General features: G+C 35.0%; 2 protein-coding genes, 1 long non-coding RNA gene and 2 other non-coding genes across 7 annotated transcripts; 2 read left to right on the top strand and 3 right to left on the bottom strand.

Annotated features, from left to right (window-relative positions):
- The first annotated feature begins 8 nt into the window (after positions 1-8).
- Positions 9-19,663, top strand: LOC6578857 (protein FAM13A). Its single transcript, XM_032730771.2, has 3 exons — positions 9-299; positions 15,182-17,113; positions 18,931-19,663. Exons 2-3 carry the CDS (start codon positions 15,188-15,190, stop codon positions 19,618-19,620), a joined length of 2,616 nt encoding a protein of 871 aa, XP_032586662.1. The 5' UTR covers positions 9-299; positions 15,182-15,187; the 3' UTR covers positions 19,621-19,663.
- Positions 19,664-20,865: 1,202 nt separating this feature from the next.
- LOC26528344 lies at positions 20,866-22,984 on the bottom strand. 2 transcript variants are annotated; one of them, XR_001449221.3, is made up of 9 exons: positions 22,876-22,983; positions 22,571-22,691; positions 22,356-22,408; positions 22,128-22,175; positions 21,842-21,899; positions 21,613-21,668; positions 21,390-21,426; positions 21,145-21,200; positions 20,866-20,960 (listed from the first exon to the last, which is right to left on the bottom strand). It is a non-coding gene; the product is annotated as an uncharacterized LOC26528344 (long non-coding RNA). The 2 variants fall into 2 exon arrangements; XR_004364086.2 differs by lacking the exon at positions 21,390-21,426 and having other exon boundaries at positions 22,876-22,984.
- On the bottom strand, positions 21,496-21,578 carry LOC6578856. The gene has a single exon (XR_047606.2). It is a non-coding gene; the product is annotated as a small nucleolar RNA R38 (small nucleolar RNA).
- Positions 22,244-22,323, bottom strand: LOC116804189. The gene has a single exon (XR_004364245.1). It is a non-coding gene; the product is annotated as a small nucleolar RNA R38 (small nucleolar RNA).
- Positions 22,985-23,114: 130 nt separating the features above from the next.
- Positions 23,115-26,298, top strand: LOC6578853. 2 transcript variants are annotated; one of them, XM_002004719.4, is made up of 10 exons: positions 23,115-23,475; positions 23,545-23,720; positions 23,801-23,928; positions 23,991-24,211; positions 24,272-24,411; positions 24,476-24,587; positions 24,642-24,795; positions 24,852-25,023; positions 25,093-25,396; positions 25,451-26,298. In XM_002004719.4, exons 1-10 carry the CDS (start codon positions 23,218-23,220, stop codon positions 26,024-26,026), a joined length of 2,241 nt encoding a protein of 746 aa, XP_002004755.2. In that variant the 5' UTR covers positions 23,115-23,217; the 3' UTR covers positions 26,027-26,298. The 2 variants fall into 2 exon arrangements, with proteins under 2 accessions (XP_002004755.2, XP_043867066.1); XM_044011131.1 differs by lacking the exon at positions 25,451-26,298 and having other exon boundaries at positions 25,076-25,231.
- The last annotated feature ends 1 nt before the right edge of the window (position 26,299 follows it).

Here is a 26,299-nt window from a genome sequence, read left to right as displayed (position 1 = left end):
TTGACTAAAATTGCCTCCGCTTCCCCCAAACAAGGAACAGAGGTCCAAGTGGAGATTTATTTTGTTGTTTCTTTGTAACGCTACTCGGTGTACGCGAGCTTTCGATATATAGTTATTATTATTCTTATTCTCATTATTATTATCATTATTGTTATTATCATTATTATTATTATCATTATTGTTATTATTCGTGGTTTGTGTTAAACAATAACGTCGTGCAACTGGCGAAAGTACGTGGAAAAATCAGCAAAATTGAAGACTTTGCGAGAAATCTTTGGAAGTCCGTTAAGGCTTGCGTTGTAAGTATAACTAATATATTCAATTATTTATGAATAAATAATAAATAAGTATTTGAGGGTCAATAGACATTAGGCTATTGGATTAACGCTTTGCTGTCTTTTGGTAATTTTCCACCCTTGTCACTGGAATTTTCCGAAAATTTTATTTGCTTGGGCACGTAGGCCATCAAGAAAAACTACACTGAGACAAATGAGAAACAGCTGTTCTCTAATCGATGATCTTTATTCATAGTCCAGCGTTCCAAGATTGTTTTTTTTTTTTTTTTTTTTTTTTTTTTATAATAATAGAATTGATAATGCTGAGTCAGAGTAGAACACTTGGGTTTAACAAAGATCAGCTAGCCTTATAGATTATTTTACTTTATTTTGGCACGAGACGATTCTTTTCAAGCAATTTCAGGTTTTAATGTGATGTATATACGATCTTTTTACTTTATCCATGTATTTACAAAGTCTGTAGCACAAAGGAATTCTACTGATTATTTATAGTAATTATTATTAGTATTATATACTGTTGGAGTTAAGTGTTCTTTGAACAGCTGTGGCTGTATACATAGTTGAATGTCGACGAACTTTATAGACTCAAGTATTATATGACTTTTCTCTCTTATAATTTACTATTTCGCGATCTTACCCGAATTTTTCTAATGCACAAACATTTTTAATACTGAAAATCTTTCTATAATATGGTCATAATGACCATCCTTTAATATGTTCATGTTAATTGTGGTTTATTTGCAAATTCTAATACAAATTTTTCTTTAATTTCCTAAACAAATTAAAAATCTAATTTTCTTCTTTATCTGCAAAAATTTTCATAAAAATGGAATACTTTGAGAATTGCTTTTCATCTTTCTGTAGGAAACTGTTAATCCACAACTTTTCAATGAAATATTTTTAATTTTTGCTACAAAATTTGTACTTTTAAAAGATGTTTTCTAAAGCAAGCTAAGGATTAAAATTAACAACAACTTGATTATTTCAATAAACATTCGAATATATTTTTGTTTCGCTGAGAAGTTTTCTATAATGTCTCAAAGAAGAAGATTCTATGCAAATTTTGCACTTTGCCAAAGTTAGCTATACCTTGAATTTCTATGCGTTTACTAAAACTCAAAGATCTAGAGCGAATTTACCACTCTCTATATATATTTCCCAGACTCTTTCTCTCTCTGTGTTTGTCAATCATTTCGGCTGGTCGGCTGTTAACTTAATTTATTGCCTTGACGTCCGTCTGTCACAATTATTGATAATCCATTTCACACCTTTGTTCAGTTTGTTGCTAATCGTGTTGGATTTCATTTTTGATATATTGCTATAAAGAAATTCACACCTTTTGCATTTGTAAGCCGAGCGTTGCCAGGCACAAAATAGAACTTCATGGAACCGATTATTGGCAGTTGTTGATAAACACAGTGGCTGGACTTTGCTAGCTACCTCAATTTAACTCTCTCTCTCTCTCTCTCTGCCAATCTCTCTATCTCTTTCGTCTTTGCACTGTTTATGTCAATCATGATTGATATCCAATTTGCCCAGAACATAAACATTCAATGTAATAGATAGTGTTGTTTGTCTATGACAAAGCGATTTTCATATCTTTCGTATCGTAAGCGCTACCAACTGAATTTTTTCCATAACATTTCCATTGAATCGATTAATTTGTTATTGTAGTTTCTATATACATATATGTACATATACATATTATTCTTTGTTTGCCGCTGACGCATCAATGGTAAGACTCTGCATTAGTCTTCTGTACTCCAATAGAAGCACAGCTGAGCATTCACTGTGACATATATACATACATATATAGTTATATAGTTAAAGGCGCTCTCTCTCTCTCTCTCTTTCTGTCACATTTTAACATACTTTTTCGACGACTACTCCACTGAGCTATAAATTTTCCATTTGGGTAATGCGACTGTCCCAATATTTGCTTGTTGTTTCTACCTGTTCTCACTCTTGTCGCTGTTGTCGCGCGATTTTAACAAACTGTTGCGTGCTTTTAGGCACCACACCCCCCACCCATGAATACCTACCTATTCCTCACTTCGCTTCGCATAATTTATTTACGTGCTAACAATCTGCACGTCACAGTTGTCGCCGTCATGCAATCCCCATCATTTGTGGCTGTTGACCCAAAAAATTACATGGCTTATTAGACAAGTCAATAAGACGTTTGTCAATTACGAAAATATTAACAAAATGGAAGATGAGCCGAGCTCCAATAGGCGTTACCTTGGGAGGTCAATTGAATGCGTTGTTTATTTAGGAAAATATATACATATATAAAGTGAAGGTTTTTATAGCGATATCTGTTTATATTTTCTTTTAATTAAGCCTTGTTGATTTGTGGAACTTAGTTGTATTAATGAGAATAGCATACAAAGGCTTTGTTGTCATTGCTTTTATTGAAATGTGCTTTAGAGATGGAAAAATTGTTGTATAACAATATTGTTATATACAGATGTATCGATGTATAGAACTATAAAGAATTTAATATCGTTCATGCATGCATATAGTCATACATTCATTCCTACATACATTCAGACATCTACATTCATACATACATTCATCATTCATATATACACTCATATACTCACACACTCATGCATTCATACGTTCCTATTCATTCGTTCGTTCATTTGCACACACATCCATCCCAATTTCTATGAGAACCACATAGAAAGGCTGTACATTAAAAAGTATGCTGTATAGAAAGTTGCAAAACTTTTCTGTATATAAGAATATACATCTAGGCACGCATATACATATATACACGTCATATATATACATCATATATTCATATACATTCATATTTTAACATGAATTTATCTCTCAGCACCAGACAATTGGTGGCGTCGGCTTTTTCTTTAGCCTCCGCATTCACACGGCTATTGTACTTCAATTAACAAATCACATCGATCAAGCCACGAGCAAAATGTGTAAATTTGTCTATATTTAGATAATTCACAGAGTTCACACTGTGCAGATATGTATATATTTTTTTACGTTCGTTTATTTTTGAACCGATTTGAAAAGTACACAAAAAAAAAAAAAAAAAAACATTAAAAATGTATTTTTAGCATTGTACTGTGAAGAAATTTGAAATGTTTTTTAATATATGCAGTGGCAATTAAAAAAAAAAATGCCAAAATGATGGGCGAGATTCCAGGGTATCTTATGCTAATGTGTAGGGTATATATGAGGAAGCGTAGGGCAAAGATTATGTTAATTTTTTATGAAAAATTATATAATTGCATTATGATTGGGTTGTTTGATATCTGAAGCAGCTTAGGGATTCATTCTTTCTCAACGAAAATTTATTTCAGTGCATGACGAAATCCTTTCATAAGAGAGTTTCTAGTAGGTCACATATGTTATGAATTTATTCTCTTCTTTCACTATCCCTCACTCTCTCTCTTTCAGTTAAGTTGTCAAGCTCTTATTATAATTCAGTTCTGATTAATCAGTTAAATTTTTGTAATTTTATTACTTAAAGCTTTTCTACAGGATATCTACAAGTCTAATGCCAAAAATTCTTATATGTTTTCATAAACATCGTTGATAATATGTATATTACTTGTTCGTTAGACAGAGATTCTCGCTGTTCACATTGAGACTTAGTATGAGCTCATTCAAAAATCTCGTGCCATTTGTATACCATGAATATACAAAAAGAAAACGAAAAAGCAACAACTATCTCAAAGGTGGGAGCCGAGAGCTAGTACCAGTCTGGCACGTGGCAGCAGTTGACAAAAAATCAAACCTCATTTGGCAAAGCAAAATTGAAACAAAATTAAAGCAGAAAAGTGGTATGCAAAAAATTTCAAACGAAAAATAAAAAAAAAAAAACCTGTTCGCCTTCACCAGACAGACGCATAAATCAAGGCAAAATACAGTCATATATATATGGAGTATATAATATATATACATATATATTTGCTTGATCAATGCTTGGCAAAGTTCACGAAACTGGAAAGAAAGAAATTTTATACTCGAGTGTCTGCAGTGCGCTGCTTCAATTGAACTTGATTGATTTTAACGAAATGCGAGTAAAAATACACAATTTCTATATTAATTGAAATACAGCAGCAGGAGCAGCAGCAACAAAAACAATAATAATAATAAAAGAAATCATCAATGAAATGCAACCGCTGATTGCGTCACGTGCCGCCAATCAAAAGCCCCATCGCATAGAGTAGGCGTAATCGTAATCGCCAACACGTACTTTGCCCCATTTCAATTCCCAGCTTCCAGTTTTCAGATTGCCGCTTCCATTGCCCAATCGCCATTATCTATGAACCATTCTGTGATTCTCTGATTTATTTACATTTTTTATTTAATTTTTGCATATTTAAATATTGCTTTCCTTCCTTTTTTCTCCACTTTTGTCAACGCTTTTAAGTGTTTTTTGATTTATGAGCTTTATATAGGCTTTGTATTCGCTTAACCTTTGTCTGCTCATAAAGAATTTCTCTATTTGTTTTTTTTTTGTGTTTATATGTCATATTAAAAGCAGGTGTTTTCCTTTTGTTTGTGTAAAGGTAACATTTTATAATATGGCATTATAATTTCATGGGGAAAACTTTGAGAAAACACGAAATTAGCTATACTTTTCGAACAGACCTGATATATGAGAGAGATGAGACCTACGTTGAACTGTTCTTAATCTCTGCTCTGATAAGCGTGCCTTTAATTTAAAATCACGGCGTGTAATTGATCGTTTAATGTTCAGAATGAATCGCAAATCTAATATTCATTTATATTCATAATATTCATCACGAAACGTGTCTGTAATGGACTCGACTTCTCAAACAATCGGCTACTTATACAGCTTATCAACTATGACCTATACTAATATAGACTCATCTATTGAACATAATGCATATGCTATTCTAAAAGTAAAATTTCTTCTTATAGAGTATATGCAAATTAATTTAGCTAATCTCTGGTTTGCTGGGTTCACAAATTTGCCTAATTTGCTCTCCCATAAACATTAATAATTAAATATTTGTGTATATCACATTTGCATTTGTTTTTTTTTTTTTCTTATTTGTTTTGCTTGATTTTGGTTTTATTCCACTGACATTTTGTGGCGACACACGCACACACATACACACACACGCACACCTTAAAACGTGACGTCAGTAACTCGTTTGCTGATTTGCCGGTTTCAAGCTCTTTGTCTCTGCTTCTCTCTCTCTTGGTCTCGCTCTCTCTCTCTCCCTCTCTGCCTTGCTCTCTTGTGTTGCACAATCCATGCCGCACGTGCTTCACATGAAACGCATTTCTGTGGCAAGAAAGCCTCAAGAAAGTTTTCCATCGAATCACATATAAAACAAAATGATTTTGTTTAGTCGATAGTTGTTAAATTGTTGGAAGCCTTGGCATTGATTAGACAAAACCTAAATGGAATTATACCAAAAATAGCGCACAATAAATATAGAAAATAGAAAGAGAGAGAAAGAGAGAGCGGAAGAGAGAGAGGGAATACAATCAATATGTGACTCTATCTAGCATTGACAGCCTCTTCCATTGGACATAAAAAGAAAGCCATATAAATCGAAGCGAATTCTTAGATGTTATCAAGCTGATGTATGGCCGGGCGTTTAATTATTATTGTTACTTTTTTTCTGTCTGGCACATTAATTACACGCTGTCAGGGTAGATAGCATATAAAAATACCTTAAGTACTAAAGTATAGCGACTAAATATAGTCAAACGAAATATGATCGATTCATTGCCAAGGAAAGGAATATTTTGTTCGCTTTGTCACATTAATTAGGCATTGCCAATAAACTGAAAAGCTTGAGCAGGCAGTTCATATATTCTTAAAATACTCAAGCACTCGAACCACATTCACATGCACACACCCACCTTAGATATGAATCAATAAGATTTACTCACACCGCCACACATTTAGCAATTTGATTTGTGTTCAAGGCGCCTAATCGCTTGCTCTAAATACGCTTAGACTCGCCTAAGCACTCTAAACTGTTTATGTGTGTGTCATAAATAGTGTTTTATGAGCTCGTTCTCTAATTTGACACATTAATTTGTCTAGGCGCATAGCAGGCATATTAGAATATTAGAAATAAAATATAATACTTAAAGTACTCGTATATATATTAGGGTTGTTTAACTCTAAAAAATATTGAGCTATATAATAATTTGTTTATTACGAAATTTATTAGCAGACTGTACGGAATGTTTTCGAGTACTTTCAAATACTCGTACACAAATATTCAAAGTACTTTCACTAAATGCTACAAACACTTCAAGGTATTTACTTAAATAGACGTGCTTAGCTTTATGAGCTTGATTACATTGAATTAACACTCAGCTCTGACTGAAAGTAAAACACATACATTCATTATTTCGAATGTGTATGCATATGCTCAAAGTACGTCCAGCACTTGCTACCAAGTACTTACTTCGATAAGAAGAACTTAGTTATTATCAAATGGCCACGTCAATTGTTGTCTCAACAGCTGCAAGAAATAGTTGGAAAACTTTAAATTCTTTGATATATACTCATTGTACTTACTGGCAGCATTTCGCATGCTTAAAATATTTACTTTAGTAAGAGAATTTAATTTTCTATGGTTAATGTATATATACAGTAGTCACTATCAGGTGGTTCTGTAAATAGAAAGAATATTTTTCATGCTTCAAATACGAATGCATATACTCAAAGTACTTACTTTGTGGAGGGGCTTTGTAAGTAATTGATATCAATTTATTATTGAATGAGTGTAGTATATTCAATGTACTTACAAGACTCATTCATTACATAAACTCATTCATTAATACCTGCTCAAACATTCGAACTATACTTCCACATGGTTCTCATAATACTTAATTGCTTATTTTGATATAGAAACACTCGCAAATATTTACAGTAAATTCTTGAGTAGTTTCTGTAAGCTCATATCATGAATCAGTTGCTATGCAGTTGTCTTTCGTAGTATGAAGATTAGTATGAATACTTTGGCTGTTGCCAAAATATATCCAAATTACTTACATTTAGAAGTTAGAAGTTAATTTATCTAGATTTCTCCCATCAATTGACTGCAAAATATGAAAAGAAGGAAATACTTCAGGTATTTTATGTACCTTTAAGCACTTTAAGTACTTACATTGATATAGAAACACTCATAAATACTTTTGAGTGCTTGAGTGAGTACATTAGCTAGATTGAATACATAAATTATTTATTAAATATATTCGAAGTACTGACAATTACTCATAGACCCATTCACAAACAATTGCTGAAGTTTTCAAGCAACATTAATCAATTGCTGGGAAAATACTTTGACATCCTCAAATCCTCCTTCAACTACTCAATATACTTACAGCTAAATCATTTCTCAACTAATTCACTGCTTATACAACTGCTGCAATAACATAATGAGAGTAACAGCAGCCAACACACACACACACACAGACACACAATGATCTGCTGAGTTGCTAAAGAGAGCTGCTGCGATTACCTTTAATCAGCTGTTTTACCTGGCCACCGGTTTGAGCCGGTCTACGCTGGCGTTAGGCAGTCTGCGCCACTACGGCTAGCCAGCCCGGCGAATCTTATCAACAACGTACAATGAATAAAAAAAATCAACAACTGACTTTTCAATATTTGCACGCCGTGCGCCCCATAAAAAGAATTTAAAAATATTTTCACAGTTTTTTTTTTTTTTTACTTCACATTGTCCATTTCATTTCAGTTTATTTTATTTGATTGTGACGCTGAATTTACATGGATTTGTTAAAATGCGCACATTGCGCATACGCCGCTTGTTACCGATTTTAGCAGCATGCTGTGAGTGGGTGCCATATATGTGTGTATTGTGTGTGTGTGTATGATGCTGTTGCTGTGGCTGTTGCTGTGCACTGAGGCGAAGGTTTGTTTTCCTTTCCTACTTTGCTCATGACTTTGTTTTCGTGCCCGTTTCTGCTGTGAGGTAAACAATTTGATTAAAGCGCGTGTCCAGGCACATTGAAATTGTTGTTGTTGCGTTTGCATTTCATGATTATTTCGAGTGGGCGTGTTACACATGTAATGTGCGGTCATAGTTCAATAGCATTGAATTCTAATCTGAATTTCTTTTGAATGCTGTTATTTCATGTATTTGCTACGCTTTACTGCAGGTGGAAATTTTGATTGCATAAGCTTTGCTTCTATTACATTTCATTGTAAGCAGGTGGGCCATATCTTGAAATAACTATAAGAATATATACGTATATTACTTAAATATAAACAAGAACACACTCTCAGGCCATTTTAAAAATGGATTATGACTCATTGTGCTTATCAGAAATGAATTTTTTTTTTGTAGCAAAAAACATTTTCGATTCACATATTGATTGCTTTAATGGGTTGAAGCTACCTGTTTATCATTTATTTTTTTTATTAATTATTATTATAGGGCTTATCAGCGGGTAGCCTAAAACACTTCATGCTCGCTCACGAATTGAAAAGAGTATATTGGTATTGCGTAATGTGCAAGAGTTATTACCACCAGTGATTGTTGAACTCCTCTTTATAGCAAACCTTATATGCATATGTCTTTTGGAGGCGTGGAAGATCGAGGCTCCTGCCTACCAAAGTTTGTGAGCTAGAGATTTCATATCTAACAGTTAAGTTGCATCAGATTCCTCATAAAGTGATTTATCAAAGATACTTCAACTGCTTTTGGACCAAGAACGAGTATTATGTAATCGGTGTTGCCCCACTGCAACATTCCGACTAGTTTTTATCGTAATTAAGTGCAAAGTTGGGTTTTTCTACACTCATGCGTTGGCCTTTATCAATTATGTTAATAACTAATTGCATTTAGCTGAGTCTGCAATTTTAGATATTTGTCTGAGTCTTTTCTGTTTGCGTCTGCATTTGTTTCTTTGTGTTGAGTGACTCATAAGGCAGCCAGCTGCCACATTTGGGGGCATAAACAGTCGTTAAATCAGCAATTTCTCTCTCTCTCTCTCTCTCTCTCTCTCTCTCTCTGGTGCTCTCTTTGCGAATATTATAAACAATTGATAAACGTAATACGGAAATACGTAACAAAAACAAATTCGCAAGAAGACTATAAATATGTCGTGGTCCGTTAATTATAGCTAAATCAAGGCAATGTTTAGAAATGTGAACATAATGGGATACTATATTTAGAATTGTTGCCAATAAAAGCATAATATTATTTAGATATACATAAGAGAATAGCGGGGTATTTAGTTACTATAGCTATCAAACTTTTGCTTTGAAAGAAATTCAATTTCTGTATCTTTTCTTTTTACGCCTGACTGATTATAAAAGCAATGGGGACTTATATTAATGTGCTTTGAATAATAACTCATCCTAAGAGAGATATTGCAATCTTTAGTCATACTATACTGAACTGGGGAACTACATTGCCGTCCCCAAGATGATATAGTAATCTAGAGTCAGACTTTACATTTAATGTGCGGAATTTTGCCTTGAAAAAAAAAAAAAAAAACTTTTATTCAGAAATATTATTTACAGTAATTGGACTGATCTTATTTCATTTCTAGCAAAGAAACTTAAGTTTGATAAATTCTTATATCACGCATATGCTCTTATTAAATATACCTTTCTCTATGTGTCAAATACAAATATTTTTAAAAAATACCATATGCAAAAAAATAATTAAAAATAGAAAACAATGAAGAAATTTGCTTATAGATTGAATATATTAGATGTCTGAAATACGCAGATATTTGCTGACAGACTTCATATGGCATTTCTTATATGAATAGAAAAGTTGACAGAAGATTGACAAACAGTTGAACAAATATGTATATAAAGATATTTGTTGATAGACAGCTAACAGAGCATATCGATAGAGAGATTAAGAAAGGAGAGATAAATTGGCTAATAGAAAAAGTGACAGATTGTGAAGCGGATGGTAGATACCAAAACAAATTTTAAGTCGAAATGGCAAGATACTGGGATACGTCTGAAAGACTAAGTAATGTAGAGAGTTGCAGTAAAATAAATAATGATAAAGATACTTGCAGTAGATAGATAATGTGACTGGGTTATGAAACATTTAAATAGTATATAATGAATTTATAACAGATTTGGAATTACTTAAATCCAAGCTAAATTCCATGAATTTAAAAAGCAGACTAGATTAGATAAAATAAACTATATCACAAGTAAACTGCAATAATATACAATTTTATTATTAGACTCTCATATTTCATCATATCCTGTCATGCCCTAAGCGCAGCCAACTTAATGTGGCACACATACTCAACCAGCGTTGCCAGATAGCTGTAGTTAAGCCTAAAGCAAACATAAAAGCTGTTTATTTAAATATTAATTAAAAGATAGCTGGCCACAAAATCCATTTCAATATTTATTTTATTTGATATTAAGTTCAACTAAGCGTTGCGCGTGCTTTCGATATTGCAATATGATAGGCAGAGATATATACATATGTATATCTTATATGTATATCTGAATACTTATAAAGGTTTATCAAATATCTATGAAATTATTTGTATTGCTGCTCATTAATTTTGTGCTGTCAGCGCTTGTAAATTCCTTTGACAAAAGAAATGCCTCGTTCCCTGCCATTTTCGATGTGTCTTTAAGTTTGGTCCAATTAAATTGATAAGCATTAATGCGGGGCTTTCGAACGTGGGCATGAGGCTTTGCACGCGCCACAATTTCATAGAGACTTGGGTTTGGGTTTGTCCTTTTGGCATTTTGTTGTTGTTGTTGTTGTTGTTGTCGCTGGTAGCGCTCAACTGTCTGCGATCACGTCGTCCATTTTGTGTGTATCTAGAGACGGCCCTCCTTCACTCTCTCTCCCCCCCTCCTTTCCCCTCATTCTCACTCAGCTGCTACATTGACGTCAGCGACGCGTGGGCTTTAATTGTGATTCGTTGAGATTCTCAAATTGCTGTTCTCGCTGCCTCTCTCACTTTCTGAATGTTGTCTGTTGCAGCAACAATAACAATAACAATCAATTGAGTGTATGTGCGTAACCCATAAGCAGGGTGATTGACACAGTTCTGCTTTTGTGCAATGTGGCCAGCAGCCTCAGCCAGCGGCCAGCGTTAATTAGCTCTAATTGTGTGCTCATTTTTGGCTTCACTTGACAATTGTTGCTTTGGCGACCTTTTGCTGTGACATTGCACTTGAAAAATGGAAAACAACAAAATGTTTACTGTTTACTGTTATTGTTCAGGAAGTTGCTGCTGTTGCTGTGCGCGCTGCTTGCATATCAAATGTCTTTATTTGAGTTGAATTGAAATTTTGCATGTGCTACTGCTGTTATTAATATTATTCGCTTTTTGGGCATCAACAAGCGCATAAATTCATAAACATGTCCATAAACAGCCGACAAATTAGCGTGATTTATTTTTTAAAATCCCCCCCACTTAAAGAAAAACAAAACAGTTCATAAATAATGAAGTCAAAACAGTAATATATATATGTCTATACGTATATATATATCAAGCATACGCCCGATTGCGCTGGCTGATAAGGTCAGCCGCCAAAAATCTTGTAGTCTGCAGTCTATCGAAAATATTCGCACCTTTGTACTTCCGCTCTCACTCACTAACCCAATCGCACACTCTCTTTCTCTCTCTTTCTGCCTGCCTGCCTGTCTGCTCTCTCAGTCTCCGCTATGATCGATTTGTGCGCAGAAGTGCGCGCGCTCTCTCTCTCTCTCTAGCTCGCTCTCCCTGTACGCTTTTCCCGCTCTCTCACACAAACTAACGCTCATTCGCCTGTGCTCGCCAGATTTTTCGCATATAATTTGCGAGGTCGACGTTGAAATGAATTTAATCGCATTTCGGCGCGCGCAGAGAAAACAACGAAAATAAATTTATATATATAAAAAAAATAAATAAAAAACATTTTCAAGTGCTACGGAAAAACAAAATAGAAGAGGGGAAAAAAAAACAAGCAAAACTATTTAACAAAACATGTGAAATATTGCATTTGCGTTTAAATTGTGATAAAACACAATTTTCAAATGCAATGAAAATAAAAACAAACTGAACAAAGTTAAAACATAAATCAAGCAAAACCTTAAACTTCAACTTGACTTTAATTCGTTGAAAGTCGGCAAATTTTCAATTGCCTTCGATTGAAATAAATTTGCTGGCAATTTTTCATATGAAGTCAGCAACGATTTCTTTATTATAATTTCGTTGCCAATTTGTGATAAATTTATAGAAATAAAAAATTGTGATATTTAAATTAGTACTTTCTTATATATATAAAAGTATATATATATAGAAACAGCAATAGACTGATATATTTAGTTAAAAGTTACAATGACGCCAAAAATTATTACATACTTTCTGGTAAATAAATCAAATTAATATTATTTATTTTTATTATTATTATTATTAATGTCATTATATGGCTTATCATTAAATTGTCACATTTTTATTTGCTTAAACAATTTGTAGAAAATGATTGTGAAGTTGTAGTTGCCCCAAAAGCGCGGACCGCTAATTTGTTGCTTATATAACGTTAGGCGATGAGAAAAAAAATATTGGAGCTAGTATTTTTCAAGGATATATGAAGTTTTTATAGGGATATGCCAATCTTGAGTTAATGATTAGTTATGAAATACTTCAAGGACTATTAACATTTATTAGGTTTTGCAAGGATTTCGTCATATAAACGTAGAAATTATTAATAATTTAAATATACCAATAAATATATCTAATTTTCACTTACTTAGGACAGCTATACTTTATCTATTTTCTAAAAGCAGCTCGAAGTTTTAGTGATAACCTTGAGTAATTTTAGACTTCAGCGATTATCTATAATATTTTTCTGCATTGCATTCAGCAATTAGTCAACGCACACAGTTATATGACTGTGTATATGCCTAAATATCAAGAAAATTCGAGCAACTAACAATCTAAATCAATTTTATTGATAATATTCATTTTCATAGCAGCTCGGCTATTCTTTAGAGAATACATTTACATTTCTACCAAAGCTCTTTTTAGACTTCAGTTCAATTAGGTTCTATTTTTAATCCACATCAACGGTTGATTATCAACGTGAAATGTTGTGCTAATAACTGCTCGATTCTTTATTAAAAAATATTTACATTTTTCATTAACTGCCTGGCGTGTTCGCCTTGTAGAGAAAATTTAAGAGATTTGTCTGTCGGACACTCTGAAATGTATTTACGAGTTTTATATATTGCTTAACCTTCTTATAAAATAATATACTATAATATAAAAATGTTTTATATTCATTTAATTTATTTAATGTTAATATATAAAGAAACTAGGATTAAAAAAAATATTATAGCATTTTATGGATGTATAAATACATATAAACATATATGTTTTTTTTTACGTATATGTGTCAGGACTGGAAAAAAAAAGAATTTATAGGGATTAGCAATTTATACTTTTTTTTTTTTTTTTTTAATTTTCTTTCTTATATAAGCAAAATATATTTGCATGGGCTTGACAGAGGCATAAATTGAATTCATATAATATATTTTTATATATTCATATATTTTTATAAATTTTACTATATATGCTATATATATTCTTCATACGTCTGTATATTCTTAGTCTCTATTAGCAACGGTTTTAAAGTATATTTATTACTGTACGAACTTCTTAGGCAATTCTAAGCCAAAGTCAGCCCATGCGAGCCCCAGCGAACTAATTAATCATTTTTAATATTCATTCAGTTTTAGTTGCAAACTAAGTTATAGATTATATTTTAAATAATACACTTTAATATTTTATGACTTAACTTGAACTTCATTAGTAAGTCAGTAATTTCTTTTATAAAAATATTCCGATCCAGACTCTTACTCATATGTCAACAAAACTGCAAAGTCTTACATAACTTGAACAGCTATTCGGGCTATTACGAGAAATCTGTCACTTAACTATTCGTTAAACACTTTCGAGTGGAATTGCAACTGTTTGCGCCTTTATGACTGAGGCAGAGCGCCAAGCATGACATTGCAACTATATCGTAGCCAACTAGCAGCTAGTAAGACGTATTACTCATGGGAGTTACATTAACCCATTTAATGGGCGGTCGCATAAATGTCGCCTCGCCTGACATTTAACACTTTTTGTGCTTAATTATTTAACGAGCCATATTAAGCGGTTTTGCGCGGTCATAATGAGAATCTATTCTTCATTCAATTTTAATCAATTTTATTTCTATTTAATTTCTATTTGGCTGCAGAGTGTGAATTCTGGCAGATACATATATAGATATATATATAAATGTGAATGAATGATGTCAATTTATTGTGCATGTATTTTTATGGCTTTCTTGGTTGGGTATCGAGTCAGTCTTTCAGTCGAGTAATTGGTCAGTTCATTATATTAATCTATATTATTTATCTTAAATTAAATTTTCTATTTCTTAGTCATGCAGCTGTGCGTTGAGTCAGTATGTCAACTAATCAATCAGTCAATCAATATGCATTAATTTTAGATATATGAGCGAGCCATTGATAGCAGAATTCTCTTTAAATGGGTCTCTTACAAAATAAGTTATGGATTGAGTCAGTGCTGGAGTTAATCAAGCAATTATTCACTATATCCTCTCTAATTAAGCAGACGAACTTGAATTGCATTACAAACTTTGCCACTTGCTAGCCAAAAATCAAAGACAACTCATTTTTACCGTTGCTGGTGTGCCTTGAGTCAATCAGTCTGTCAATCAGCCAAGGCTTTTGCTTCGAGTCATGTGCTGGCAAATGTTGTTTTAATTACTGGCTCGTGATTGCGAGCGTCTCGAGACAGCGCAATACGCGTCGTATGAGCAATCTTTCAATTTATAGTCGAGTATTTTATTAAATGCTAATGGATTTCATTTCTTATTGCATATTTTGCAGTGCGGCATGCGCCATCCCACAACTGGCCTTAACGAAGACGACCTGAGTCGTCTCACTGGTTCATCCTCCTCATCAAATTCGTCGTCGTCAAGCGCCAGCTCATCATCATCGTCATCCTCATCATCGTCGTCGCCGGGAACAGGCGCTGGCACAGGCACAGGCTTAGGCACAGCCATAGACGTTGCCATTGTCACATCCGACAGCTGCGATGTGGTGGTGCAGCACTCGAATACGGAGGCAACAGCCACGCCACGATTCAATTCCACCTATCTGCCCGAAATCATAAATCCACTGGAATGGCAAAAGTCACGTAAGCGCAAGGAGCGCCTGGACAGCTGCTCGGCGAGCAGCCAGGATCGCAAGCTACAGCGCAGCAACAGCGAGGAGCTGCTAACCGAACCGGATCCAGCAATCACAGTGAACTCTGCATCGACAACAACAACAACTACAACAATAGGCACACCAACGGCGGCTACAACACCCAATCAGGCTCAGCTCAACAACCAACGCTCATCCACCCACGCATGTGACGTCATACGCCGTGTCTCCTCCGAGGAGTTCAAGCGCACGGCCAGCTTTGCCAGCTATTGCAAGGAATTCGAGCGCGACGCCAGCGTCGACCTGCCCCTGGACAACAGCGAGCAGCAGGAGAATAATGCGGCTTTGGCCAATGTGCCACTGATTATCAACGCGGAGGCGCTCAAGGATCGCGCACGCTTCGAGACAAGCCCGGCGCGCTCTCAGCCCCATTCGCCGGTGCGTAATGGCAACGGCAATGGCAATGGCAAGCAGCAGCAGCAGCAGCAGCAGCAGCAGCAACAATTGCTGCGCGATGCTAGCGATGACAGCGAATGCGAGCACGAGCGTCGCCGCAGCAGCGAACGCTTCTGCAAGTCGCGTCAGCCGCCGGTGCGCAAGTCCGGCGTCAGCAAGAAGCCCAGCGTAATGGGCAAGTATCTGCCCTCAAGGCGGGACGAGCAGAGCGCCTACAAATATGATCTGTCGGCGCTGAAGTATGAGCGTCGCGGTTTCATCAGCAGCAAGAAGCAACAGCAGCAGCAGCAACAGCAAGGCACCGCAGCAACCATTGCTGATCACAATGACAACAATCTAATTGATTTTCATCAGCAACAGTTGCAGCAGCAACAGCAACAGCAGCAACAACAGCAGCTTCAGAGCAAGCGCAGCACCAGCATCTCGCCCACGCCCACCACGAGCAGCTCTTGCAGCTCGGCGGGCAGCGATGACACCACCCCGAATCCAGCGCCCATCAAGGCCAAGCCGCCACAGCGCCAACAGCAGTCACTCAATCTGACCTCCGCCCAGGAGTCGCTGCCCTGGGAGCGCGGCGATGAGCCAGCACCCGTGCTGAGCCGTCGCTACGCCCACTCGAGACACCATGCCGGCGGCAACATCGATGCAGCTGCCAAGCTGGCCAAGGTGATGCCCTATCCACAGCAGCTGCCCAAGCAGGCATCGAGCGTGCAGCTGCTTGGCGAGGATATGGATTGTCTGGAGCCCATGGATGCAGTGCGTGCGTTTAGCTCGCTGGAGAATATGCGCACACGCGATGTCATGCAGCAGGTGGTGCCCGCTATGATGGCTTTCCAGACGCCCGAAGAGCGCGTAAAGGCCATCAATCGCCGAGTGACAGCGCTCAAGAAGAAGCTGGTTCAGCTGGAAGATTCGCTGGAGCAGCGTCTGGGCTATCGGCCATCCCAAGCAGAACGTTTGAATGACAAATACATGAAGAATGCACTCGCCGAACTGAGCAAGCTGCGCAAGGAGCGTCACGAGCTTAAGACTGATCCCATCTCTGCGCTCGGCATGAAAGTGGGCGCCGGCAGCTGCGGCGCTGGCTACGCAGCCAGCGGACAGGAAGCAGCCAAGAAATTGGAGCGCATGAAGCATACGCTCAGTGAAATCGAGCAGGTAAGCAAGGGGAAGGGGAATAGGGTAAGGGGCTGGGTGGGGTTCCTTTGCAAATGCCAAAATGACAAATCAAGAAACATATTTAAGGGGACTAGAACACGCCTCGACTGACGTCAACATCATTTAATGGCATTGTCTAAGCTAGTCAAAAAAGAAATATAAAATAAAATAATAATATATATATAGAGAAAAGTCGGATGTGTCTCAGCAGAACAAGACGTTTCTTGCGCATGTGTTCGATTCGAAAACATCATGAGAAATATGTGGAAAAAGTTAAAGTGACAAACACTTAGGAAATTAAAGAAAATTGGGTTAAGAGAGAGAGAGAGGGGATAGAATTAGCCAGGATGGAATGAAATGAAATGGAATCCATCTCATGTGAAAGAGAGAATAGAGAAGAAATATCTGTCTAATAAACTATCATATAGTATATGGACATAAGTATCTATAAGCGAAGAGAGTTTGAAAAGTTTGCAACATAAAAAAAAATAATATTCATATAAAATCATTAACATAAATATAATACAAAACATTAAAGAAATCTATCGCAAAAATATAGCTCTATTTTTAAAGTAAATATGTATAAATATGTGATGAAACATATATTATATAGTAAACAGTTATATATGTACATAGAAAATCAAGAATGTTGTCAACATATTACTAAGGTAGATGAGGCTACTCACTGTAAGAGCATTATTTTTATAGTACACTTGGGTTAAATCATTCTCTGTTCTCTGTTCAGTTCTAAGGCTTCCACTATTACGCCCACGCTTTGAGCCTGGTTATATGTAGCAGACAGATAAGACTGTGAGCTCTTGTTATATGAACTAGAATTAGAATTAGATTGAACTATAGATACATTTAACTAAAACACATATATGATATAGAAATAATTGCATGCCTATATCAGTCATATAGTATATGTACATATATAAAGTACTTTCATTTCAGAGCTGTTTCTTATCAGTTGTTTGCATTTGAGGCGCTTAAGTAAAGCTGTTTTCACGTGAGGTTTCAATTTCACGACCTCAAATTGAATAAAAGCCGTTTCAAAATATTGTCATTTCTCTAATGTCCCAAATGACAAATGGGTTTCGTATATAGTAAAAGTTCTTAAGACATAGCCATATTTTTTTCATAAACGGCAACATGTGATCTTAGATGTATATGTATTTGTATATATGTATTTATATTTTGCTAACGATTTGTTTTGAGAAACTGTTGTTTTTGCATTTTATATAAGCACGATTATATGTAGCCATAGATATGCAGACAGGCCTCTTGTCTATGTTAAATATCCACTACAAAAACAAATAAACTTGAAAGGCTGCCAAAGCGACAGAGAAAAGTGGAAGAGAAATTGGCATAAATAACATGTAGAAATATTTTAGGGGTAAATAATATCATATATATATATATGGATATATATATATATATGGATATTTGACATATATAGGATATCGACTGCACTCATATTGTAAGGGTAGATAATATCATGCATATAGAGGCGGCCATATAGGCTGCACTGGCCACTTTTCCCGATTTTCCTATGCTATTTTTACCCATTTGCTTTCACAAATTCCATTTATAATAATTGACTTGTTTACGAAGACGACGATTTCACTGTCAAGTGGATGGCACTTGGTTGCCTTTGGGGCATTATACGCTATGGGCAGCCCCATTTGACATTTTGTAAATTTGCTAAGGAACAAATTCAATTTGCACTTGAAATTTGTGATGGATGTGTTTGACGATTGCGACGCAGTTTATGCCCTTTGAGCACTTAGCTAATAATAGCCTCAATTCCTTTGCAGAATCTCAGCGAGAAGCGTACGCAGAATCATCGGCCACAGCAGCTGGAGGAGCTGACTTCGGATCAGCTGGTGCAGGAGAAGAGCGCCGTCCAGCATGGCCTGCTGTACTTCGAGAGTCTCTATGGCCATCCCATAACCAAGGAAGAGCGAGATGCGGCACGCCCACTCTACGATCGTTATAGGCAGCTGAAGCGTCTGGTCTCCCGTCACATTATGTTCGGCGGTGGCGCCGGCGTGAATGAGCTGCCCACGATTTTGGAGCATGAGGCTATGGTCTTTGAGGCAACATCGACACCGCTGCAGTATTCATCGAATAACAGTACTGAGACGACGAACTCACCCAGCGACTCCATGGCGCCAAACAACCAAACACAGAATGCTTCCTCCGATGAGTCGACCACAACGACAACAACAACCACAACAACCGCCACAGACTCAGCACAGGCGGAGAATATCGCGGCGCTCAGCGTGGACCAGCTGTGGGAGCAGTTGGAACGGGTGCGCAACGAGAAGATGGTGCTGAAGGCGACCATTAGGGAATACGAGTCCATATTCGAGGAGCAGAATGGACGCAAAATGCTGAAGCCGGACCGAAAGAGTCTCGAAACGGAGACCTATGCGCAATACAAGGAGAAGAAGGCGAAGGTGCGTCTGCTGCAGGCGCTGATCAAGAAGCACATCGGACACTAGATGGCGCTGCATACACCTACACAGACACACACACATACACACACTCAAGAGTCATATAAATTATTTATTTCATACACAACAAAGAAAATATTATTTCAAATTATATATATTTATATATTACCTAGCATACAAATTAATTATAATTATCAAAAAAAAAAAAAAAAAAAAAAAAAAAAAAAAAAAAAAAAAAGGAAGATAAACACGTAGTTTTAGATTTACATTTATCATATATTCTATATTGATACATTTTATGAATATTGTTGATTCCTTATTGTTTTTGAAAAACATCTATACGCTAATGCATAAAAAAAAAAAAAAAAAAAAAAAAAAAATAAATAAACATTACAAAATAATATATAAGCTGCAAGCAATTTGGTTCTGAAAGAAACGATTCACATCACATCCTATATGGTTTATAAATATATTATAGATCTAAACATATACATATATCATACAGACTTCTTCCACACGGAATTGATATCTATAGATGTATATGTGTATTGTATTCGTCTAACTCTTTGAACCTCATTCATTTTCTATCTATCGTCATTGATATTAAAAAATGAATATTCTTTCCCATTTCCATTTTTTAAATATATATTTCGAATATTATGCTCGATAGGACTGAACCGCTTTCAGACAGATTATAATTGGAATTATTTAAAATACATTTATCTAAACTTTTTTATTGGCATATATTTCTTGCACTTATTAATTAGTGGTAGGAGTTCTATGTTTGTTAAAGCATCAAATCAAATATGAATCATGCAAATTTAATTCACAGAGAAAAAAGAACTTTATAAATGTTGTCTTTCCACATAAAGTTACAAATTTTATAACGCTAAAAATAACTCTATATCCCTCTATATAAATATATATATGAATGAAACTATATTTGTATCAAGCCAATGTTTCAGTGTGTGCTTCTCTCTGAGTCTATATCGATGGCATATATGTATGCTGTTTTTGATTTGACTTTTGGTTGTTGTGCAGGGTCTTGAGATGGTATTAACAAATATATGATATATCATATATAATACATATACATGTGTATGAGTATAAATTTACAAATACCAAAAACAAAGAAAACATATTGAATTCAAAACATTTACAAAAAGAATTATTCTTATATATACATATATATATAAAACAGGAACCCAAATACAAAGATTTGTAGCGTTACAAATAGCCCTAAAAACAAAAACAAAGTAAATGTCTATAATATGAAATGCAAAATAAATTATATCACGTTATAATAAACACATTTTATGCAGTTTTATTCAAGAAGTTTGGGTTGTACAATAAAAATTTCAGAATTCCATTTTTGGTACGCCGCTGATCTGTAATAAATAAAAGATATAGTTTAGTTTACTATGTGCTTAAAATATATGATTATTGTTTATTTATTTATATCAGACTTGTGTAGCCTACATAAAAGATTCAGTTATATGCTTGTCGAAGTTTGTTCATCAGCTCAGTTCCTTTGTGGACAACAAGCCAAAGTAAAGTAGATAAAAAGCGTACCTGTTTAATATATTCCTTTTGGTAGCATTCCAAATTAACAGCCTAAAGACGTTGCTCTGCAAATAAATAAATAAAATATTATTTCAATAAATTAAAATTAAAAAGGAAACAATGTTTTCTTTTTTGTTTATCAGCGAATAAAAACCAATCGACATTATTAAATCCGACTGGGGCGGTATGTAAAACATCATTAAGAAAAAAAAAAAAAAACTATTCAAACTTATTTCAATGTTTTATAAAATTACCTTTAACTAAGGCTCGTCTTTGGATAGCTCTATCAAGCTGCAAAAGAATAGAAATTCTAATTAAGATATTTTTTATAATATCTATGGACAGTAGACTTGTTTATATATTTCTATCAGCTTATTTTATCATCAATTATTCTTATGACAGGGATAACTGTTTGGCTTAAATAAAATGTTCATCATAGTCAATAATAAATTTCTAGTCAGGATATAAGCAACTAACCTCTTAGAGCCGATCAAATAATGCTCCAATTGAAAATGGTACTTCGTCAGCCTGATCTATAAGAGAATAAAAATATATAATTTAGTACAAAACTATACAAAATATTATATGTTATTATATATTACAGTCAGTCGGGTTTAAAGCAACACATTTAATTCAGTTATATGCTTGTCTATTTTATATATCATCACTTAAGATAAAAGATATTTCAAATTTAGCCAAAACCTACCTTCATCGTAGTACCATCTCATGGTCTTCTCTCATTATTTTCTTCAGGACAGTGAAATCTGCAATAAAGAAAAATTTTTTTTAGTATATTATTCTTTTTAGATGTTTATACTGTTAAAATTGTAATATAATATCAGTGTAAACCGAGTCGTCATTATCATTCCGACTGGGGCGGTATATAGAACATCATGTTAAGCATTTAACTTAAATAAATACATTTATATTTCTTGGGGATCTTTCTCTAATTAGACTGCCCTATATATAAAAAGCTAGCTAGATAAACTTACCTTTTAAGAAGTGGAAGAAATTCATTTTTCTGCACATCAGATCCATATCTAAAATTATACAAAAATTCACTATTAGTTATATTAACTTTACAAAATTAAAATTGTCATTTGATTGACCATTTCAGCTTAACGTATCATCAATTGTTTTTTTATGACAGGGATAACTGTTAAAATAGGTTGTTCATCATATTTATAATAAATTATACTTTACAATAGATCTTAGCTTACCATGCGGAAAAATTCGAAAATAAGCCATGGTATCAACACGTGGATATGAAGTTCTGAAAGTGATATACACATTATTAGTACAGTCAAATGTATGCAAACATTGATATTTCTTTAGATATATCAGTAACAAAATCCAATCTTCATTATAATTCCGACTGGGGCGGTATTATTATTCATCATAAAAAATATTCTTAGTAATATTTGGAGAAACTAACCTAACTTATCCCGGCAACACGTGTGGTAGGTTTTTCATGGCATTTCAGTAAAATTTAAATCATTTTCTGCATCCATTTTCCAAGTAGCCGCCATTATCAGGCTATTTGCCTTGTACACTACCTACAATGAATTTAACTTAGTTAATTTACCAAAATTACAATTTGAGAAAACACAAAACACGTGCATAAATTTTATCAGTATTGAAAACCAATCAACACGTCTTTTCAGACTGGGGCGGTATTTATAAACATCATTTTAAAAACGGGCACGTGTTTTGTTAAACAAAATTAATAATTTAACTTACCATTTCAGACAATTTTTTAATTTTTAGGAGCGTTTGCCAAACTCGACTTTCTTCTAGCTGTTGTGTTGAGGAAAAGAAATGGTTACTGCAATGTGACCAAAGGCAACAACTTAAAATGCACCGAGCACACAGTGGTGGCTCGTCGATATATTTATAACATTCACAGCCAACTTCATGTAGCGCCACTTTGAGCGAATCGCTGTTTACGTGTTTGAAGAATGGCAATTACCGATAACAGCCATTTGATAAATTTCATCTGTCGATTCACTTGACACTCGCGCCCATTTGTAAAATTTTGTATGCAGTGCAAATTTTTAATAATAATAAAATTTAGTACTAAAAATGAACGCGGACACAGAAGGGGACTCGGAAGTCTGCATAACATTTGATGAGCTGAGATGCTTTGACGTTGAGGACATACCAACATGCGTTTCAGTAAAATCTGCATTGACAATATGCGAGAAAAGTGTCGCAGATCTTAGCGCAAAAACTGTGGAAGTACTAAGTTTATGGTTGCGAAAACTACTCAGAGGCTATTTAAATGATGATGAATGCAACATACAGATTTTTAAGTGTTTGTATGAGTGGCTGATGTCTTTGGTAAGAGTTATTTGATATTTGGTTGAGCTATGACTGACCTTGATTATTATTATTATTTTTTTTTTATAGAAGGATGATGTGACTCCTGAGAATAAGGAGGCCTGCGCTGATTTTATTTTACTTTTAACTGATGCTGTGGACTTTGCTGAGTGGGCAAAGGTAAAACTGCTAGCAACTGGCGAAAGATTGATGCACGTAACAGTATTCCTTCTCATGGCAATCGTCTATAGCTGCCTTGAAATGTGGTGGGATAAAAAATAATAAATATAAATGTAAATTGACTATGGATCTATGTAACTGTGCTCCTGTTCTCCTTTTCTTGCAGCAATGAGTACCATGTAGAAGCGCTTAAGGAGCATGAATCCAAGGCTATAGAACTACATTTAAATGTATTAAATATGCTGGGAAATATTACAAATTCATCAACTCGAGTCCATCCACGCGTTACACCACGTATGTTCAATTATAAAAATATATTGATATATATGAATAATGCAACATTTAAACTTTCACAGTATTACGCCATATGATTGAAATTGCAGACTTTCTTAGTCTTAATCCTACGCATCTAAATGCTTTTGTAAAGACCAGCAAGACTATGACCGCTATATGCGCTCACTATAATAGCATGGAGGCCAGCCAGGATGAAATGAAAGCCATGCCTGAGTGGATGCAGGACACGTTGCTGCATCTCTGTGATACAGTGCTGAATCAACTTGAAACAGTTAATGATCAGGTTAAGTTCCATCTATTCATCTATGTAGCGTAACTTTATTAATCTATAATCTGTTCACAGAGCTCCTCAGTTCATGAAGAACAAATGAAAGTTATACATGTCTATCTAATTATGATACACAAATTATTAAGCACTGGAGCTAAACATATGGATACAAATGTTTTGGAGGGCCTTTTCTTGATACTGAGTGGAGGTGAAAGGTAAGATACATATATGACTATTTAAAATAGAGCTGACTTAAACTTGAAGTTTATTTTTCTACAGTAAGCCGAATCCTGATATAAACCCTGAAATTCAATCGCTCAAAGCCAAATATATGAATCCATTTATTATGCAACTTTATAAGCTTCTCTATCAGCATGAAGATTTCCAAAAGGTAAACTCTGTCTCTAACTAACAACTATTTTACTTATTCATGTTAATTTTGTAGTATTTGATCGCTTGTCTAACTGAGTGGGCAAATGCAAAAATAGCCTATGATGATATATGCTTGGACTATGTAAATGCTTGCATTATAGATGATACGGAGCTCAATGAGCTTACTTATCAAACTTTATATGCGATTTTTGATTATTTTTGCAAAGGTAAGATAATTAAGATACATTAAATAAAAATGATACGAATTCATTGTTAATTCTAGATGCTGGCAATTTTTGTAATGCGGCGCGTTATAAAAATATTCTGGAAGTCTTCGCCAGTCTCGTCCATGTAACGTGCTGTGCGGAATTATTCAATTACTTTTGCTGTGGACTGTTTGCAGATGATATCATAAGGTCACAAATGTCCGCAGATGTGCTTATGCTGAGTTACCGGTTAGACATCTATATGCATAAACATCGCTTAATAATTGTAATTGTAACTAAGCTTATTTGTAATTACAGTCTGGAAGAGCAGCAATGCGGCTGGACTGAAAATGCTTTAACAGCAGTGACCAAATATTGGATCAAGTGCAATAATTCATATGCCGTCTTCTCGCAGAATCCAAGTCAATTGCACGTAGAACGCATGCTTAAATATTTTCATAATTTAAAAGAATTACATGAGCAACCTGTATTTAATTTACATAACTATCGCCAAATAAGCTGTGTATTCGCTAACAAAATTGACAAACATCATTTATGGGTGATGAAACTGCAACGCCTATTTCAGAGTCCACTGAACGATATTGAACAGTATTACGAAATTGTAAGTATCACAATTTCAATGAAATGATTCTAAGCTAATAACTGTTCTCTGCAGCTGGCTCTAATATCCTTGGTATCGACCTCGTCAAAATATTGGTTGCTGAACCTGCCAACTGGCTTGAAGGAGCTGTTAGTAAGGGGCACCTATGAACGCTTGAATAACGTGTTTTTTAAGCTGGCGCTTAATACCGATTCAGCTTCAAGACTGCTCATCCTAGAAACACTAATGCCGGCAAAATCTGTTGCCACCAGCTGTTGGTACGGGCAACGCTTTCTGCATATGTGCCAAAAGAGCGGAAATCCGAAGATTATTTCTCTGACAGAACAGCATGTACCTGCCCCAGAGCTGCGCCCACTTTTAGATATGATACAGCCATCGTATTCGTGTCCTAAACCCAACACGGACAGTCTGCAAATTAATTACAACAATCTGGCATATAAGAGTAAACAACCTCATCGTTGCACACAGTCAAACCTAAAACGTAAACGTTCTGAATATGACTCAAAGAATATTTTGGGACAGCTTCAGCTGAATGCACAACAGTTAAGCTCCGTTGAATTAGATGCTACCGACCTAAAACAGCTAAGTGGTGTTGTTAAAACTTTACAAGATATTTTAACAAAACAGTAGATTATATGAAATGAATGTCTTGAAATCTAGATATTATACCAAAAAAATATTTGAGATTCTTAATTTTCCAACTTTTAATGTCTTTTTGGTAATGTCTCTCAATATATGTTTTGAATATGTATTGTCTGTATACAGAAATGTATATAATCCTCCGCTATGTCTCATAGATCCATTGATCCCTTTGTCAGACTTGAAGTGGCTTCGGAATTTTTTTTTTTCAAATGGAATGGATTTGTCATGCAGAATTAAATTTTGTTTTTTGTATATAATAAT

The sequence above is a fragment of the Drosophila mojavensis genome, unplaced genomic scaffold (genome assembly GCF_018153725.1).
Source record: "Drosophila mojavensis isolate 15081-1352.22 unplaced genomic scaffold, ASM1815372v1 contig_80, whole genome shotgun sequence".
Classification (NCBI taxonomy): Eukaryota; Metazoa; Arthropoda; class Insecta; order Diptera; family Drosophilidae; genus Drosophila; species Drosophila mojavensis.
The sequence above is the reverse complement of the archived record's forward strand: the minus strand, read 5'-3'. Positions and strand labels throughout refer to the sequence as shown.

Excerpts from the sequence above, each read along its gene's own strand:
- LOC6578857 (XM_032730771.2), top strand. The coding sequence starts at position 15,188 with ATGCGCCATCCCACAACTGGCCTTAACGAAGACGACCTGAGTCGTCTC. Across the intron at positions 17,114-18,930 it reads CGCTCAGTGAAATCGAGCAG|AATCTCAGCGAGAAGCGTAC; the intron begins GTAAGCAAGGGG and ends ATTCCTTTGCAG.
- LOC6578853 (XM_002004719.4), top strand. The coding sequence starts at position 23,218 with ATGAACGCGGACACAGAAGGGGACTCGGAAGTCTGCATAACATTTGAT. Across the intron at positions 24,212-24,271 it reads TTGAAACAGTTAATGATCAG|AGCTCCTCAGTTCATGAAGA; the intron begins GTTAAGTTCCAT and ends ATCTGTTCACAG. Across the intron at positions 24,412-24,475 it reads ATACTGAGTGGAGGTGAAAG|TAAGCCGAATCCTGATATAA; the intron begins GTAAGATACATA and ends ATTTTTCTACAG.